Source organism: Lynx canadensis, chromosome E3 (genome assembly GCF_007474595.2).
Source record: "Lynx canadensis isolate LIC74 chromosome E3, mLynCan4.pri.v2, whole genome shotgun sequence".
NCBI lineage: Eukaryota > Metazoa > Chordata > Mammalia > Carnivora > Felidae > Lynx > Lynx canadensis.
Window position 1 is genome coordinate 30,629,554 of NC_044318.1, and position 16,884 is coordinate 30,646,437.

At 56.2% G+C, this 16,884-nt stretch overlaps 1 protein-coding gene across 6 annotated transcripts in view; it reads right to left on the bottom strand.

Moving 5' to 3' along the window:
- The window catches only part of CLIP2 (CAP-Gly domain containing linker protein 2), a 75,381-nt gene that overhangs the window by 19,732 nt on the left and 38,765 nt on the right, over nt 1-16,884 (bottom strand). For all 6 annotated transcript variants that reach the window (XR_003965503.1, XM_030300113.1, XM_030300115.1 and 3 more), the window contains 5 exons: nt 7,825-7,949; nt 6,048-6,261; nt 4,819-5,016; nt 3,909-4,012; nt 2,248-2,308 (listed from right to left, as the gene is read on the bottom strand). Coding sequence is in view for 5 of the 6 variants with exons in the window: in XM_030300113.1 (XP_030155973.1) it covers nt 2,248-2,308; nt 3,909-4,012; nt 4,819-5,016; nt 6,048-6,261; nt 7,825-7,949 (702 nt within the window). In the remaining variant the exon portion in view is untranslated. The remainder of the gene's footprint in view (nt 1-2,247; nt 2,309-3,908; nt 4,013-4,818; nt 5,017-6,047; nt 6,262-7,824; nt 7,950-16,884) is intronic.

Genomic DNA, 16,884 nt, shown 5'->3' on the forward strand with positions numbered 1-16,884 from the left:
ACCTCAGAATGGGACTCTGTTTGGAAGGTCTTCCCGCATGTGGTTAGTGAAGAAGTCATCCTGGATCTAAGGTGGCCCCAAACCCAGGGACTGGTGTCCTTATAAGAAGGGCCAAGCCAGAGACACGGGAACACGCAGGGACGAGGGCCATGCGGCGACAGAGACAGTGACGCGGTCACAAGCCGAGGAACGTCGAGGGCTGCCAGTGACCCTACCAGAGCTGGGAGCGAGGCACGGAACGGATTCTCCCTCAGAGCCTCCGAGGGAAGCCAAGCCTGCCAATCCCTTGATTTCAGACTGCTGGCTTCCAGAACAGTGAGAGAGTGAGTCTGCGTTGTTTTCAGCCACCGAGTTGCAGTCATTTGTTACAGCCGCCCCAGGAAAATGCTGCAGGTGGCGGTCGCCCCCTGCTCCTGGCGGAGATGGCCAGTAGGCACGCCGGTGTGGAGCTCGGGGGGAGACCGGAGGCATCACGGACTCACAGAGGACACAGACTGACACGGACTGGAAGGTCTCAGGGGCAGCGCAGACCAAGGGGCGAACAGGCCCTTGGACAGGCCAACATTTAGATCAGGAAGGAGGCTAAGAGGCTGGAACTGGGGAGTGAGGCCAGGAGGGGGACAAGCAGAGAGAGGGGGTGACAGCTGGAGGGAGACCAGGAGTTCGCAGGAATGTTCTGGGTTTTATTTTTGACTCTTAAGATGGGTGGGGATGAGTGGAACGTTGGGACCATTTGTGTTATGGTCGTCACGAATAAGATCATAACAAAAGCAGCAGCAAGGCGACTCCAGTGCCCCTTTGACTGACTGTTGCCGTCTATTACTGTCCCTCCCTGTGTCCCCCACTTGGAGCTGTAGGATCGGCTGAAGGGGGGGTGGCCAGGAGTCACACAGTGAGAGAGAGACACACACACAGACGTGCAGCCTGAGCACGAGTCAAGCAAGAGAAGAGGGAAGTCCCTGAGCAGAGACGGAAAGGGGTTGGCTTGGCTCCTGAGGCTATTTCTTGCTTTGCGTCCTTGAACTGCTGGTGACACTTCCCTGTAGCCTTCGAAGTGAGCAGGGGTCTCTGTCCCTTGCAACCACGGGCGCTTTTGCCAGAAGCCCACCCCCAACTCCTGCAAGAGGGCAGCCGCCCAGCAGGAAAGCCAGCCAGACGCAACCACGTGACCGGTCCCCTTGGCTAAGAGGGGGACGTACAACAGATCGTCCTAACGCCAGGCTGGGGCTCCTACATCGGGGCTGCACCCCAACATCCATCCTTTAAAAAGGCTCAGGCAACAAAATCTGCTCCCAGAGGGGCAGCTGGCAGTGACCCTATACAGATCACACATGTCCCTCCCAATGAGCAAACTGAGGCCCAGGAAGGGAAGAGGCTGTCCAAGGTCAGTTAGGGCCCGGCCAGCGTGGGGAGGACTGAATCACTGTCCCCTGCCCCATCCGACAGCTCCAGGAGTCCTCGTCCCTTGTCGCCTCCCAGGGAGCAGGGAGGACCACAGCAGCGAGCCATTCCTGCCTGCCCAACCGTGGCCTCGTGAGCCCCGAGGTCTCCGCACAGCGTGGTGAGGAGAGCTGGGGGCGGCGGGGGACGTTTACTGACTGATGGGAGCATCCCCCGTCCCTCAGCTCAGGAGGGTGTGGAATGGAGGGCGGAAGGTTCACCTTTGCCCAGACCACCCGTCCAGCAGTTGTAACCGAGGTGCCATCACTGGTCATCCTTATGGGCTGAGCTCAGGAACCAGGAGTCCTGGGTCCTGGTCCCAGGGGCTGCTGCCTTGCCCCGTGCCTGGGTGACAACCTTTGGCTTTCTGAGGCTGTCTGGCCATCTACAAGTTCTGTGACTCAACAGCAAGCTACCCCCAGCCAAAGTTTCACCTGGAATCCAAGAACCCAAGGGATACCTTTTAGGACTATTGTCCAACAAAGAAGGGACAGGGGAGTCCAGCCACTATGTCCTCAGGCCTCATCCTGGGGATACTCAGTTCATCCCGCCCAGGTGCAAAACAAAAGGAACCACGGCCCCTCTGGGGCTCCTGGAGCTGAGCCACCCCGCCTCTGACACCCAAGTCTCTTGTGACCTGCCCCCCCCCATTCTCCCAGGGGACCCTCCTGGGTTTCTCTCCCCACATGCCCCCAGCCCCCTCCCAAGGGGCCAGAGTTGCTGCCTGGACCTCAGGACCATCTGCCCTGCGAGGGCTGGGCCGGGGTTGCGGAGAGAGGCGGGGAGGGGCGGTCCTCTGGCCATTACCTCCAGGTCTCCCTTGGTGATGGATTCCTCCTCCACTCGGAACTGCAGATCCTCCACCTTCCTGCAGGGGGAGACGGGGCTGAGCGCGCGTCGCCCAGAGCGGTGGGCTTCGCCCAGTGACGGCAGAGATGGGCGAGGCCACCAGGTGCTCAGACCCCGCAGAAGGCACTGTCCCAGGGTCATGGCTGATGGGGGCAGAACCTCCTGGAAAGCTCCGGGCCTCCCAAATTCCCACTGTGTGCTCTACTCAGAGGCCGCCGGCCTCTCTAAAATGGGGGTGTGGAAGCCAACGTCCTTCCTCCCTAGGGTGGTGGTGGGACCGGGCGGCAGAACAGGCTGTAAATGGAAGCACAGTGGTGCTGGGAACCTCACTGCCTACCGAACAGACCAGTCTGCGGGGACGGGGGGGGGGGGGGGGGTTCTTCCCCTGCCAACCTCATTCTCATCCCCTCCCCTCAAAATCGCCCAGGGCTGCTCCGTGATGAGGGCCCCCACTGCCCCGCTGCGGGCATTGGCAGGGACCCTCCGGGAGACACATTCACCCACCCACACGCCAAGACAGCACAGGGGAGACACAGACACGGCAACAGCTCACAAAGCTGCTCTTCCCGGGGCCTCCTGACAGCTCCCGGCATACGGGTGAGGAGATGGGGCCCAGAAAGGGCAAGAGACCTGCCCAAGGTCACCCAGCAGGTATAGGGGCCCTGAACACAACCCCCGGGGCATCTTCAAGTTTTTATTTGTCAGCATCAGGCGTGTCGCCATGGGAACCAGATGTGTGGGCCCCGAGAACAGTCTCAGGCAGATATAAATAAACTCTTCTCTCTCCAAGTCAGACCGTAACAACAGCCTGTGGCTCACAGGCCTCGGCCGAAAGCCCAAACCCAGACCCGAGGCGGGGGCTGAGGGTGGGGGCTGCCTGAGGCGTGGGGGAGCGGAGGGAGCCACAGAAATCTGAGTATCAGCCAGGAGACAGAAGCCCCGGGCCGAGAGAAGCCCTGTCCCCCGTCAGCTCTGTCCCATCGGGTGACCCAGGATCAAGTCAGGCCAGAGGCCCTACACCGAGGGAACCACAGTCCCGGCTCGTCACCGAGGCAGGAGGGAAAGAACCGCATCATCACCAGCAGGCCGGTGGCCTCAGGCGAGTCCCTCGCCTGCTCTGAGCCTCAGTGTTTTCATCTGTGACACGGGGGCAATACCTGCCTCCTGGGCTCGTGGTAGGATTGAGAGAGACCTGGGACCAGGGAAAGCGCTCAGCAGGGGGCTGACACCTCGAAACATGGTGCTTCTCTGAGCCTCAGTCTCCAGACGCAGACGAGCTGGGAGCCGAACACACAGCACACAGCCCAGAGGGGTGCTCCGCGATGTGAACCGGTCTGGGGCACGGGAGAACCCCTAGTTCAGCAAACCACCCCCCCCAGTCTGGATGGAGAACAGCGGACGGACGTGGTGACTCCCAGGCGGGGCGCTTCCCTCCAGCCTGCAGAGATGGGGATCATCACCCCACTTTGCAGATGAGGGACAGGCCCGCGGGGCTCACGCCACTGGTCGGGGTGACGCAGCCAGGGTGTGGCGGAGGTCCTGAGCCCGGGCTCCGCCTGGCCATCGCTAACAAGGCCCAGAGAAGTGCCCTCCGGGACCAGGGCAGAGGTGGCACACACCTTCTCTCCTCCTCCAGCTGGTTGGACAGGTCTGCCTTCTCCTTCCGCACACTCTCCACGAGCAGCCGGGCCCGCTGCAGCTTCTCCTCTGCTTCTGCAACATACTGGGCCCCGAGCAAGGGCCGGGACGGGGTCAGCCTCCTCCCGGAACCAGGCTCCAGGTGGCAGAGGCCACTCCCGCCACCACCACGCCCCTGCCAGCTGGACAGGCACAGACCGTGGGCCAAGCTGCGAGGGAGGAGGGCCCGGCTGAGTGCCGGGCATGGCAGAGGTCAGCCTCTGGCCCACCGGTCCCCAATCCCCTCCATGTCCCTCAACCCCTAAGGGTCTAAGACTCCGCTGTCTGCTAAAGGCCTCTGTGACAGCCTGGCCTTAATGATTCCAGCACTTGAGGGTGGGGTGAGCCAGGCTCCGAACGGGGACGGGGACCCAGGAAGGATCTCTCACGCAGGAGACAAACATCTACATCAGGGAAGAGGAAACACTGGACAGCAGGAGACTCAAGGTTACGGGCGAGGGCTCGCCTCCCTGAAATCCAGCACAAGGAGCTACTTGAGGGCACAATCTGGAACGTGGACGGTTGTAGACAAAAAACGTGTAGACGAGTATATTCAGACAAAGTGAGTAATTGGAAATAACCTGAACAACTACAGGGGACAGGCTGCGTCGGTAAGGACACGGCCCGTGATGGATGGCAACACAGCCGTTCAAACGGGGAAGAAAACGCTCCCACTATAGCAAGTCAGAAAGAGCACGATACACCCAGGTTCCGGGTCCATCAGGAGGAGGAGGAGTCTTCGTATCCTCTGCACACCCCTGGTTCTCTCTGCATGAGGGTGACTCACAGAACTGGCCCGGGGAGGCTGCTGGCGCCCTCTGGGTGCCCCCACCGCCCCGCCAGCCCAGCTACCTGCTCATGCTGGGCCTTGAGCAGGGCGATCTCCTTCTCCACTTCACAGATGTGGCTCGTGGCCTTGGCCACCTCGGCCCGCTCCAGGTCTCGCTCAGCCAGCAGCTGCTCGATGTGCTGCTGCTTCTCCTTCAGCGCCTCTTGCAAAGCAGTTGTGCCCGATATTTTGCGGGCGTAACGCGAAGAGGTCTCCGTGAGCTGCAGGAAGGCGTGGGTGCAGGCAGGACTCAGGGATCTGGAGTACCATCCAGACGACAGCTGGAGCCCCTCAACTCCCAGGGTCCTGCTCCTCCCTGCCAGTGCCCTAGACAATCTACGCAGGGGGGAATCGTGATGTTTGAGATCCAAGGAACGCTCCCCAAATCTCAGGAGAGTCACGGCCTCTGATGGTCACGGCTCCCGGGCTCTGCCTCACGGTGGCCTCCCTCACCTGGACTGCATGCTCTGGAGACATCCTAGACCCCCAACCTAGACTGGGCTTGCACAGAAGACCCTCTGTCCAGTAGGGCAGCCTCACCTTCTCCCCTCACCCAGGGTGACTGTGGCAACCTTTCGACTCCCTGCTCTGCACCTGTATTACCTACCCTCTACCCATATCACTTGTCCTGTATCCGTATGACCCTCCTTAACTCCCAGGAAAGGGGTTAGGCTACTGATAAATCAGTAACACAAAAATAACAATAAACGTAAATGGATCAATCTTCTCTATTAAAAGATATGGACATTCATCTTTTTTTTTCTTTTTCTTTTTCTACGCCCAATGTAGGGCTTGAACTCATGACCCTAAGATCAAGGGTTACATACACTACTGAGACAGTCAGACACCCCTAAGCTTTCATCTTTGTTCAAAAACCCCACAGAGGGATGGGGCGCCTGGGTGGCTCGGTCGGTTAAGTGTCTAACTCTTGATTTTGGCTCAGGTCATGATCTCACGGTTTGTGAGGTCGAGCCCTGCATCGGGCTCTGTGTTGACAGCTTGGAGCCAGCTTAGGATTTTCTGTTTCAATCTCTCTTCCCCTCCCCCACTTGTGTTCCTGCTCTCTCTCTCTCAAAAATAAATAAATAAACATAAAACAAAAAACAAAAAGCAAAAAACCAAACTCACAGAGGAATACTTGGAACCAGAGCAGGAGCAAGTCAGGGGTCACTGGCTCACCTGGCTCCTTCTGTCCCAACGCCCCCCCCCCACACACACACACCAGGTTAACCCTCCCCAGCTCCACCCTCACCAGTCCACTGCGGCTGGGCCGGCCCCCCACGGAGGAGGCCACCGAACTGACGGAGCTGATGGAAGAACTGCTGGGGCTGTGGGTCAGTGCCGAGACACCCATGGCCATGCGCTTGGTCTTCTTGGCCTTGGCAGGGCTGGTGGACGGGAAGCCGATGCGTATTACCTTGTGGATGGGGGCGAAGAGGCCAAACTTGGGCGGGCATTGGAAGTACCTGGGGAGGCAGGACAGACACACGCTGCCGTCATGGTCCCACAGCCTGGAGCCACCCCTAGCCTACCTGAGCAGAGAGGTTTGGCCTTGGGGGTCCCAGCACCCTCACCCCACGACCAATGGATGGGACTCCCAGAAATGGAATAACAGTGAGTACACTCTGAGATTCTCTGCAGCCATAAGTAGCCAGTGGGCATATTTTGGAGGGGAGGGGAATTATTGAGCACCCGCTCTGTGCCAGTCCCTTTACATGAGTGCTATTTTCAATCCCCCAACCACTCTACTGGTATCCACATTTCACAGATGGGGAGATTCAGGCTCAGAGAGGTTAAGTAACTTGCCTGAAGTCACCCAGCTGGTTAAGTGGCAAAGCCAGGACAGGACCCCCCAGTCTTCTGGGTTTGGCTCCCTCATACCATTCAGTGCCCCCCCCCCAGCCATATCTACAGCCCCACTCTCATGACTGCCCCTGGGCTACCCCAGCCCCAAGGAACGCCACTGGCCCTCTGTGCACAATACTCCCAGCACAGAGCAACAAAAGCCTGAAGGAGATGCCTTGGAAGTGGCGGCTGAGGCTTCCAACCTGGCCCTGAATTCTGAGGGCAAGAGTGAGTGGAAACATCCATCTTGAGAACAGGAAGGCCAAGTGTTGTCCCGGAAACTCTGGATTATTTTCTCCCAGAACCTTCCTGGGCACAGATTCCACATGGGACCAGGGAGCTGGTGCTGTCCAGTTTCTGACTCTCCTCGAAACTGCCACCCCATCCCGCCTCTTCCTGTATGCAGGTCTTTGCTGGGACTGTCCTCCCCCCCCCACCCCCGCCCTGATAGAGCAGATCTTCCTCAAGCCCGTTCCAAAAACAAAACCCTACTTTCCTTCAAGACCTGGTTCAAGTGTGGTTCCTCCCCTGGCAGTTTGGCCTGCACAACCCTGGCCACTCCTTTTCAGAGCTGCCACAGCCTCCCCTGGGCCACACAATCTAGCCTCGGGACAGCCAACACAGGCTCTTGGGCCACTGGGCCTTAGCCCCACGCCCCTGCCACACACTGCTCACCCAGAACATCACACCCCCAGCCCCAGCCTTAGACCCTCTTGACCCAGCAGAACAGGCAGTCACCTCTAATCAGGGACAGCAAGGGACCTGGAGCCCGGTGGTGACCCCACTCATAGCTGCTGGACACGGGCCAGTATCGGATTATTTCCTGTATCACCCAGGGGAACTCCCGGAAGGCAGGAACCGCCTCCTCTTTTCTAGGGCTCCTACCCCACGTGTGGCATGGAAGAGGGAACACAGAACCAATGACCCACTTAGCACTTGCCCGTGACTCTGTGCGACCTTGAGCAATGACCTCTCTGGCCTCTGTTCTCTCACCTGTAAAATGGGGGTGCTTTTCCCAGCGCCTGCCTCAGGCAGAAGGAAGCTGGCAGCATCTATACCGTGGTGAGTGGCACAGCTACCCAGCTACCCTCAATGCTGACCTCCTCCGATGCCCCAGCCCTTGCACCCACCCACCCCCGGAAGAGCAGCCCCCTCCCAGACTCCCCGGGGGAAGCCCGCCATACCTGGTGCCCGCCACCGCCCCATCGTTCTTCCCGAGGGGCTCGTCCAGCTCCACACCGCACCACTCGCCCTTGGCAAAGTCTGTCTCCCCCACGTACCGCACCACACCCGTCTTCGTCCCGCCGACCTGTTGGCGCACAGAGACACTCAGGTCCAGAGGACGCAGCGGGCACAGGCAGGGATGGCCAGGCTCATCTCCCCTCTCCCTTCCAGTGTGCAGGGGAGAAGGAAGAGGGGGTGAGGAGGAGGAGAGGCCCGAGGACAGCAGCGAGGGATACGGGTAAAACCAGAGCTTCCCAGGGCCGTCCCGTGCAAGGGCTCTGGAGACAGACAGATGTGCACTGAAATGCTGCCACTTACACGCTGTGTGAGCTCGGGCAAGTTGCCTAACCTCTCTGAGCTTCAGCATCTTCGCCTCTAAAAAGTTATTTATTTATTTATTTATTTATTTATTTATTTATTTATTTTCCCCCCTTCCTGAGGATTAAGCACTGAATGTGCACTGTCTGGCAATACCATTATCAATACGTAACGTCTCGATAAACGTTATCCTTAAAAAATGGTTACATGATGGTTGGCTGCTGTGTGGCTCAGTCGGTTGGGCGTCCGACTTCGGCTCAGGTCATGATCTTGCAGCTTGTGGGTTAGAGCCCCGCGTCGGGCTCTGGGCTGACACCTCGGAGCCTGGAACCTGCTTCCGATTCTGTGTCTCCCTCTCTCTCTGCCCCTAACCCACTTGCATTCCGTCTCTGTCTCTCTCAAAAGATAAAGAAACATTAAAAAAAATTTTTTTTTTAAAAAACAAACTCACAGAACAGGCCAGTAAGTATGACTATTACTCTAGGGACACCTGGGGGGCTCAGTCAGTTAAGCATCTGGCTCCCGATTTCCGCTCAGGTCATGATCTCACAGTTCACGATTTCGAGGCCTGCATAGGGCTGTGCACTGACAGTGAGGAGACTGCTTGGGATTCTCTGTCTCCTTCCCCACCCCAAAATAAATAAATATTTTAAAAACATTACTCTCAAAAAGTTTAAATTTTTAACAATTAAAGTTATATACATTATGGGTTTGAACTGTGTGGGTCCACTGACATGAGGATTTTCTTTTTTTTATATAAAAACGGTACAGTACTGTAAAAATGTATTTTCCTTATGACTTTCTTAATAACATTTTTCCTCTACCTTATTTGAGTGTGAGAATACGATACGTAATGCATGTAACATACAAAATACGTGTTAATTGACTGCTCATGTTATTGGTAAGGCTTCCGGTCAACAGTATGCTATTAGAAGTTAAGTTTTGGGGATGGGGTGCCTGGGCGGCTCAGTCGGTTAAGCATCTGACTTCGGCTCAGATCATGATCTCACGGTTTGTGAGTTCGAGCCCCGCGTTGGGCTCTGGGCTGACAGCTCAGAGCCTGGAGCCTGTTTCCGATTCTGTGTCTCCCTCTCTCTCTGCCCCTCCCCCGTTCATGCTCTGTCTCTCTCTGTCCCAAAAATAAATAAACGTTGAAAAAAAAACCAAAAAACAAAAAAACAAAAAAAAAACATTTTTTGGGGCGCCTGGGTGGCTCGGTCGGTTAAGCATCCGACTTCGGCTCAGGTCATGATCTCGCGGTCCGTGAGTTCGAGCCCCGCGTTGGGCTCTGGGCTGACAGCTCAGAGCCTGGAGCCTGTTTCCGATTCTGTGTCTCCCTCTCTCTCTCTGCTCCTCCCCCGTTCATGTTCTGTCTCTGTCTGTCTCAAAAATAAATAAATATTAAAAAAAAAAAAAAAGCACATGAAGAAATAACCTATTGGAGCCTTTGCATAATCGACAATAATTTTTACTCTAGCCTCCCTTTCGCTAATTGAGGTAAAATTCCCATAGCATAAAATTCACCCCTTTGACCACTATAAAGTGTAGAGCCCTGGGGCTTTTTAGTACATTCGCAACCATCATGTTTCTGGTCCCGGGACATTTTCATCACCCCCCCCAAGAAACCCTGCGCCCAGAAGCAGACCCCCACCCCCAGCTCCTGGCAACCACTCTTTTCTACAGATTGCCTTATTCTGGCCATTTCCCAGAAGTGGAATTATCAGCATGTGACCTTCTGTGTCTAGTTTTCCTTCATTTGGCATCATGTTTTCAAGGTCCACCCACGTCTATCCGTGGAAGCACTTCCTTCCTTTTTATGAATTCCAGCATACGGGTTCCGTCCCATTTTGTCCGTCCGTTCGTCGGCTCTTAAGACACGTGGGTCGTTTCCAGTGGTTCCAGTAAACCACCGTGAATCAAGGTGCTGTGCACATCCACATACAGGTCGTTGTGTGAACGCCTGCCTCCAATTCTCTTGCTTCCCTCACGGCTGAAGGAGTCGGGCTGGGTCTCTTCCTCCAGGCTTTCGAAGCTCCCTCTCTCTGTTTCCAGGGTGGCTGTTGACAAGTTCCAAGCCGACCCGAGTCCCAATCCTTCGGGCGAGCCTGTCTGCCCACTCCAGAAACGGGCAGAGTTTGCTCTGTCTCAGGGCTGTGCAGGCACATGGTGAGGTGCGTTGGGTGTGGGCCTCGTCCCTTGCCTGGGCTCCCGTGGGCCCTCTCAACCAAGAAACCCCTGTCAATCCCGGGGAATTTTCTCGCATTCCTTCTTTGACTTCTACCCTCCTCTTCCTGTTTCCTTTCTGGAACCACTACATTTGGAAGCTGGATCACCTGGAAGGTTCTCTGAGGGTATTATTTTCTCTCCTGTTTCCATCTGTCTTTTGGTTCTACTTCCTGGGAGATTTCCTCAAACTTATCTCTTAAAATTTTTTTTTTAATGTTTATTTATTTATGAGAGAGAGAGAGAGAGAGAGAGAGAGACAGAGTGTGAGTGGGGACGGAGCAGAGAGAGGAGACACAGAATCTGAAGCAGGCTCCAGGCTCCGAGATGTCAGCACAGACCCCGATGTGGGGCTTGAACCCACAAACCGTGAGATCATGACCTGAGCCGAAGTCAGATGCTTAACCGACTGAGACACTCAGGTGCCCCTAATTTATCTTTTTTTTTAAAAAGTCATCTCTATGCCCAAAGTGGGGCTTGAACTCATGACCCCAAAATCAAGAGCTGCATGGTCTACTGACTGAGCCAGCCAGGCGCCTCCTCAAGTCGATCTTCTAATGCTTCTGTGGAGTTTCGTATACGTGTCATATTTTTTCACTTTCCCAGAGCATTTTTGTTCATTGAACATTCATACTCACGTACATAATGGTGTTCTGTTCAGATCTAATGCCTGTAGGACCTTCTCTAATTTGTTAGAGGACTGGCCACTTTCCCCAGAAAAGCTTCTTGTGCTCACCCTGAGGAGGGTTCTAGAAGACGCCAGCGGGGAAAGGGGGTCAGCCATCAGGATAGAAATTTCTTTGAATTGGGGCGTATGGGCGGTTCTGTCGGTTGAGCGTCTGACTCCTGAGTTTTGCTCAAGTCATGATCTCTTGGTTTGCGGGATCGAGCCCCATGTCCGGCTCTGCACTGAGAGTGTGGGGCCTGCTTGGGATTCTCATTCTCTCTCTCTCTCTGCCCCTCCCTTTGCTCCCTGTCTCTTCTCAAAAGTAAACACACATCAAAAAAAAATTTTTTTTAATGTGCATAGCTTGGGACACTTGGATGGCTCAGTCGGTTAAGCGTCCAACTTCAGCTCAGGTTGTGATCTTGCGGTCCGTGAGTTCGAGCCCCACCTCCCTCGGGCTCTGTGCTGACGGCTCAGAGCCCGGAGCCTGCTTCGGATTCTGTGTCTCCTTCTCCCTCTGCCCCTCCCCCGCTTGTGTGTGCATGCACACGCGCTCTCTCTCTCTCTCAAAACAAACATTAAAAAATAAACAAATAAAACATGAAATACATACACACATGTTAAATAAACATTAAAAGAAAAAAAAAAAACCTCCCTTCCCTGTCGTTCTCAGGCAGGTTCAGGGAAGAGTGGAGGCAGACACACGTGCTTATCCACCGTGTTTGCTGGAACCTAAATGTTACCTCCTCTGACACCCCCAAGTGTGCCTCACGTGTGCCTGAAAGGGACCAGCTCGCTAATCAAAACTCACTCCACTCCCAACGTCTCTCCCACACCGACTGCCTGCCGGGCACATCGAGGACACGATTTCTAAACGTCACAGCGCTATGCGGTGCGCAGCATTACTCCACTCCTAGATGAAGAGACTGAGGTTCAGAGTAGTCAGGGAGCGGAAAAGCCTGCTGGACCTCTCTCTCTTGCTTCTTCGGTCCTCGCGGGGCACAGCTACCAGGCTCCCCTCAGGCGGGGGTCTGTGGCTACAAGTGCACTACCCACCCCTCCCCGGCCCGGGAGGGTACTGCCTCACCCTTGGTCCTCAGCTGCCTCCGGACCCAAATCCTCTCCTTGTCCCTTCTTCCTCCTACAGCACAACGGAGCCAGGTGGGTACCCTTCCCGAGCTGGGAGCAAGGCAGAGGCAATGGAAAAGTTTCCAGAGGGGATGGGTGTGGCACTGACCGCCCCACCTTGGTCAGCACAACCTCGGGACACCGGTCTCCCCGACGACCCCCGAGAGTCTGCTCACCGAGACCCCAGCCCGGGTGTGGCAGGCCTCACCCTCCAGACGGAGGACATCAGCCTCTTCTCTTTTTTTGTTATAATCCTTCTTTACTTTAAAAAAGTTAATAGACTTCTTGGGGGCAATTTTAGGTCTATAGAAAATGTGATTAGGTGGCTTAGTCGGTTGAGCGTCCGACTCTTGATTTTGGCTCAGGGCATGATCCCAGGGTCAGGGGATCGAGCTCCGCACTGAGCCTGTTCAAGATTCTCCCTCTTTAGGGGCGCCTGGGTGGCTCAGCTGGTTAAGCGTCCGACTCTCGATTTTGGCTCAGGTCATGATCTGTTTGTGGGTTCGAGCCCCGCATCGGGCTTGACACTGGGGAGCCTGCTTGGGATATTCTGTCTCTCACCTGCTCTCTCTCTCCAAATGCGTAAACTTAAAAAAAAAAAAATGAATAAATAAAAGAGAACACTCCCTGGCACCCACCCCCACCACGTGCCAGGCCCCAGCCTCCCCTTTGTGCCACCCGCAGGTTATTTGGGCCAAACACCAACTGCATCCCAGGTCTCCCAGAGCAATGGTGGTGGGCAGGCCAGGCTCATCTGTTTCTCGGGGACTTTCCTCTGAGGAAGTCAAAACTGGTGACTCACTTCAAATGCACGCCTCTGCCGCAGATCAGGGTAGCGCCCACACGGCGAGAGAACAGGGCCCCCGGGCCGTCCAGCTCAGCTCTGCCATCAGGAGGAGGGGCGGGTGAGGGGGGGGCACGCCGGGCCCACGTCACAGGGCTGCTGAGGGCACGGCGAGGGGCTCACGGCCAAGGCCGGACCAGCACCTGCCGGGATGCTGTGTTGGGGGGAGGGGGTGGTACTGATGGGAAGAAGGGCTGGCCGGGAAGAAGAGTTGCTCTCGGGAGATGAGGGGACAGAGGCCGGCGGCCCCTCGGTGGCCCTCCTGACGGTGTCCACAGCTGCTGATTTGACCAACCGCCAGCGAGAAGAACCTGGGGTTCAACTAGCCTGTGCAGCCCCAACACGGGGCCAGCGGTGCCCTGCTCGCTCGGGACCACCCCCCGGGGCCCTGAGTGGTTCATTCAGCATCTTCCTGGCACCAGGCTCTGCGGTGGGCACTAGGGGCCCAGCCGTTGTGGACAAAACGGACAAGGCCCGTGGTCAAGGCGCTCTCGGCCGTGGCAGAAAACCGGCAGTGGAGGAGGAGGAAGTGAACTCCTGCTGTTAATCCAGGTGGTTGGAGGGGCTGGGCAGGGTGACATCAGAGGCCTCAATCTCCGAGGAGAGCCCATGGGGCAGAGGCCTCGCAGACGGGGTGCGAGCTGTGGGAAGCTCTGGGGGACAGTGTCCCCTGTGCAGGGACCAGCCCGGGACACTGGAGGAGAGGACAGAAGGCAGTTGCGGCAGGGCTCGGCCAGGGAGGGAGGGACGCCGGGTGGCCCGAGGGTGGGCGGGCAGTTGACAAGGGTCTGGGGGCCATGGGAAGGCAGGTGGGCCTTATCTCAGGTGAGATGGGAGCCTGTGGGGTGCAGGGACCTGGGTGGGGGCAGGGAGACCAAGGAGGAGGCGGGCCCTCCATCCGAGAGAGAGGAGCCTCCCAGGGGAGGCGATAGGATGGGGACAGATTCTGGTGTGTTTTCGAGACAGCACTGGGGACTTCCAGATGAGTCGCATGGTTGGGGAGGAGAGAAAAACAGGGCACAAGGCTGAGTCCCAAGTTCCTGGCCTGGTCACTGGAGAGGCAGGTGAGTGTTCACAAGGACGGGGAGGACGGGAAGAGCAGGTCAGGGACGGGGTGGGGGATAAACAGATGAGTTCTGTCTGGGGCATGTGTGACAGGCTGACCCGTGTCCCCTAAAAGAGATACATTCAAGTCCTGACTCCCCCGCCCCTCCCCATACCTGTGAATGTGACCTTATTTATTTTCAAAATTTTTCAAAATGTTGTTTTAATGTTTATTTTTGAGAGAGAGAGAGAGAGAGAGAGAGAGCGAGCATGGAGGGGAGGTGCAGAGAGAGGGAGACACAGAATCGGACGTAGGCTCCAGGCTCCGAGCTGTCAGCACAGAGCCCGATGTGAGACTCGAACTCATAGACCTCAAGACCATGACCTGAGCTGAAGTCAGACACTCAACTCACCGAGCCACCCAAGCACCCCACCTTACTTATTTATTTTAAAGTTTATTTATTTTAGTTACTTATTTTGAGAGAGCATTTTGCTCTCTAGCAAGCGTGAGTGGAGGAAGGGCAGAGAGAGAGACAGGGAAAGAGAGAGAATTCCCAGCAGGCTCCACACTGCCAGTGTGGAGCTGGAACTCACAAACCACGAGATCATGACCTGAGCCAAAATCCAGAGTCGGATGCTTAACTGACTGAGCCACCCGGGCACCCTGAATGTGATCTTATTATTATTAATTATATTATTATGTTTATATTATTTAAAGCTGAGGTCCTTCAGATGGGATTAAGTGAGGGGAAGTCATTAGCATGGGCCCTAATGGGATGTGACTGCTGTTCTTATAAGAAGAGGAGAGACACGGACACACGGAGAGAAGAGACTGTGTGAAGGCGCAGGGAGGGGCTGGGTGAGATGGCTGCCGGCCAAGGAATGCCACGGGATGCCAGCAGCCTCCAGAACCGAAGAGAAAGGCACAGAATGGGTTCTTCTCTTGATCCTTCAGAGAGTGAACGGCCCTGCCAGCACCTTTGACTTGAGATTGCTAACCCCCAGAACGGAGAGAAAACCCCCTTCCTGTAAAGGACTAGTTGGTGGCAGCTGTTAGAGCAGCCCCGGGAAAGTAACACACACTAAGCAGGGATGCTGCGTAAGCACTTGATCTAAGACACCGGCCACCCCTGGGCAGTGGGACGCCCCATGTGTCCCGACAGGCCCAGATGGTTCCAGCAGGGAGACTGCACAGGGGGAGACGAGCCACGGCTGGAGCCACGGCTGGACTTTGGACCTGACCCGAGGCAAGGAACACCTCCCTGCTGGCCAAGGAGGTAGGAGGAAAGCTGGGGTGGAGGGAGGGAGGAAAAAAGTGCTTCCAGAAGGAGGCAGGGAGACGGACGGTGGCCAGTTCTGTCGGGAGGGGACATAAAGCCAGGACAGGGAACCGGTCGCTCTAACTTGTACTGTGCAGATCTGTGGCAGCCTCAGTTTCCCCGGAGCAGAGGGTGCTGGACAGCAGGGGTGGAGACCGCGTGCACAGAGGGGGCTTTCAAGGGTTTAGCTGAAGGGAGGTCAGAGAAGTGGGCACGGCTGGAATAGACATGGGGCAGGGGCTCAGTTTTTGGGTTTTTTTTTTTAATGTTTATTTATTTTTGACAGAGAGAGACAGAGCACGAGCAGGGGAGGGGCAGAGAGCGAGGCAGACACAGAATCCGAAGCAGGCTCCAGGCTCTGAACCGTCAGCACAGAACCCGACGTGGGGCTAACCCATGGACCGCGAGATCATGACCTGAGCCGAAGTCAGACGCTCAACCAAATGAGCCACCCGGGCGCCCCTCAGTTTGTTTTTAAGGTGGGCGCAGCCGGGGCAAGCGCATGGGGAGACTGGAAAGGGGGACCCAGAAAGGAAAAAAGAGGCCCCTGTGCAGGGGCGGGCAGGAGCTGGCGGCGGGGGCCCCAGACGGTGCCCCAGACGGAGGGCTGAGGGTGGTGGGGAGTGGAAGAAGCGATCAGAAAAGCGTGGCTCATCGTTGGAGGAATTCCAGGCATGGATCAGAAAGGTTATCCGTGTGTGTGCTGGGGCAGGGGAGGGGCGGAAAAGGACAAAGGCAGGGCAACCAGCCCGTGGGCCCGAGCAAGTGGTTGACCAAGGAGGGCCAAGGACACCAGGCCGTCATGAGCTGCTGTGACTTCAGGGAGGCTCTCTGAGCTCCGAGCCCCTCACTGCACCTGGGACCCCCGTGGCCGAGGGGAACACCCACCCTCCAAGGACTTTAAGGCTGGTAAGAACTGACACGCAGAGCTGACTTAGAGCACAGCTTCTAAACGCCCTGCACACCCGGCAGGTGAACTATTCTCTCATCTTACAGGTGAAGGGACTGAGGCACAGAGAGCGTAAATAAACTGCCCGTGATTCTTTAGCTGCTACCTGCACCTCAGGGGGTAGCGTTGAGGCCCCAGTGACACCAGGATCCATAGGTACCTCTGAAGAGCAACGTGACTTAAAGACCATAAATAATACTGCTCATGCCTTTGACCCAGTTCAGAAGCAGGTTTAACAGCTGGTGAAGCTAATACAGCTTCTGCACCGGCCTCCTCCAAGGCCCTGGGAAGGGCCCTGATAATGCATTTATAGGATCACGTGATTTAGAAAATCCGCAAAAGCAGTTATATTTTTTTTTTTTAATTTTTTTTTTTCAACGTTTATTTATTTTTGGGACAGAGAGAGACAGAGCATGAACGGGGGAGGGGCAGAGAGAGAGGGAGACACAGAATCGGAAACAGGCTCCAGGCTCCGAGCCATCAGCCCAGAGCCTGACGCGGGGCTCGAACTCACAGACCGCGAGATCG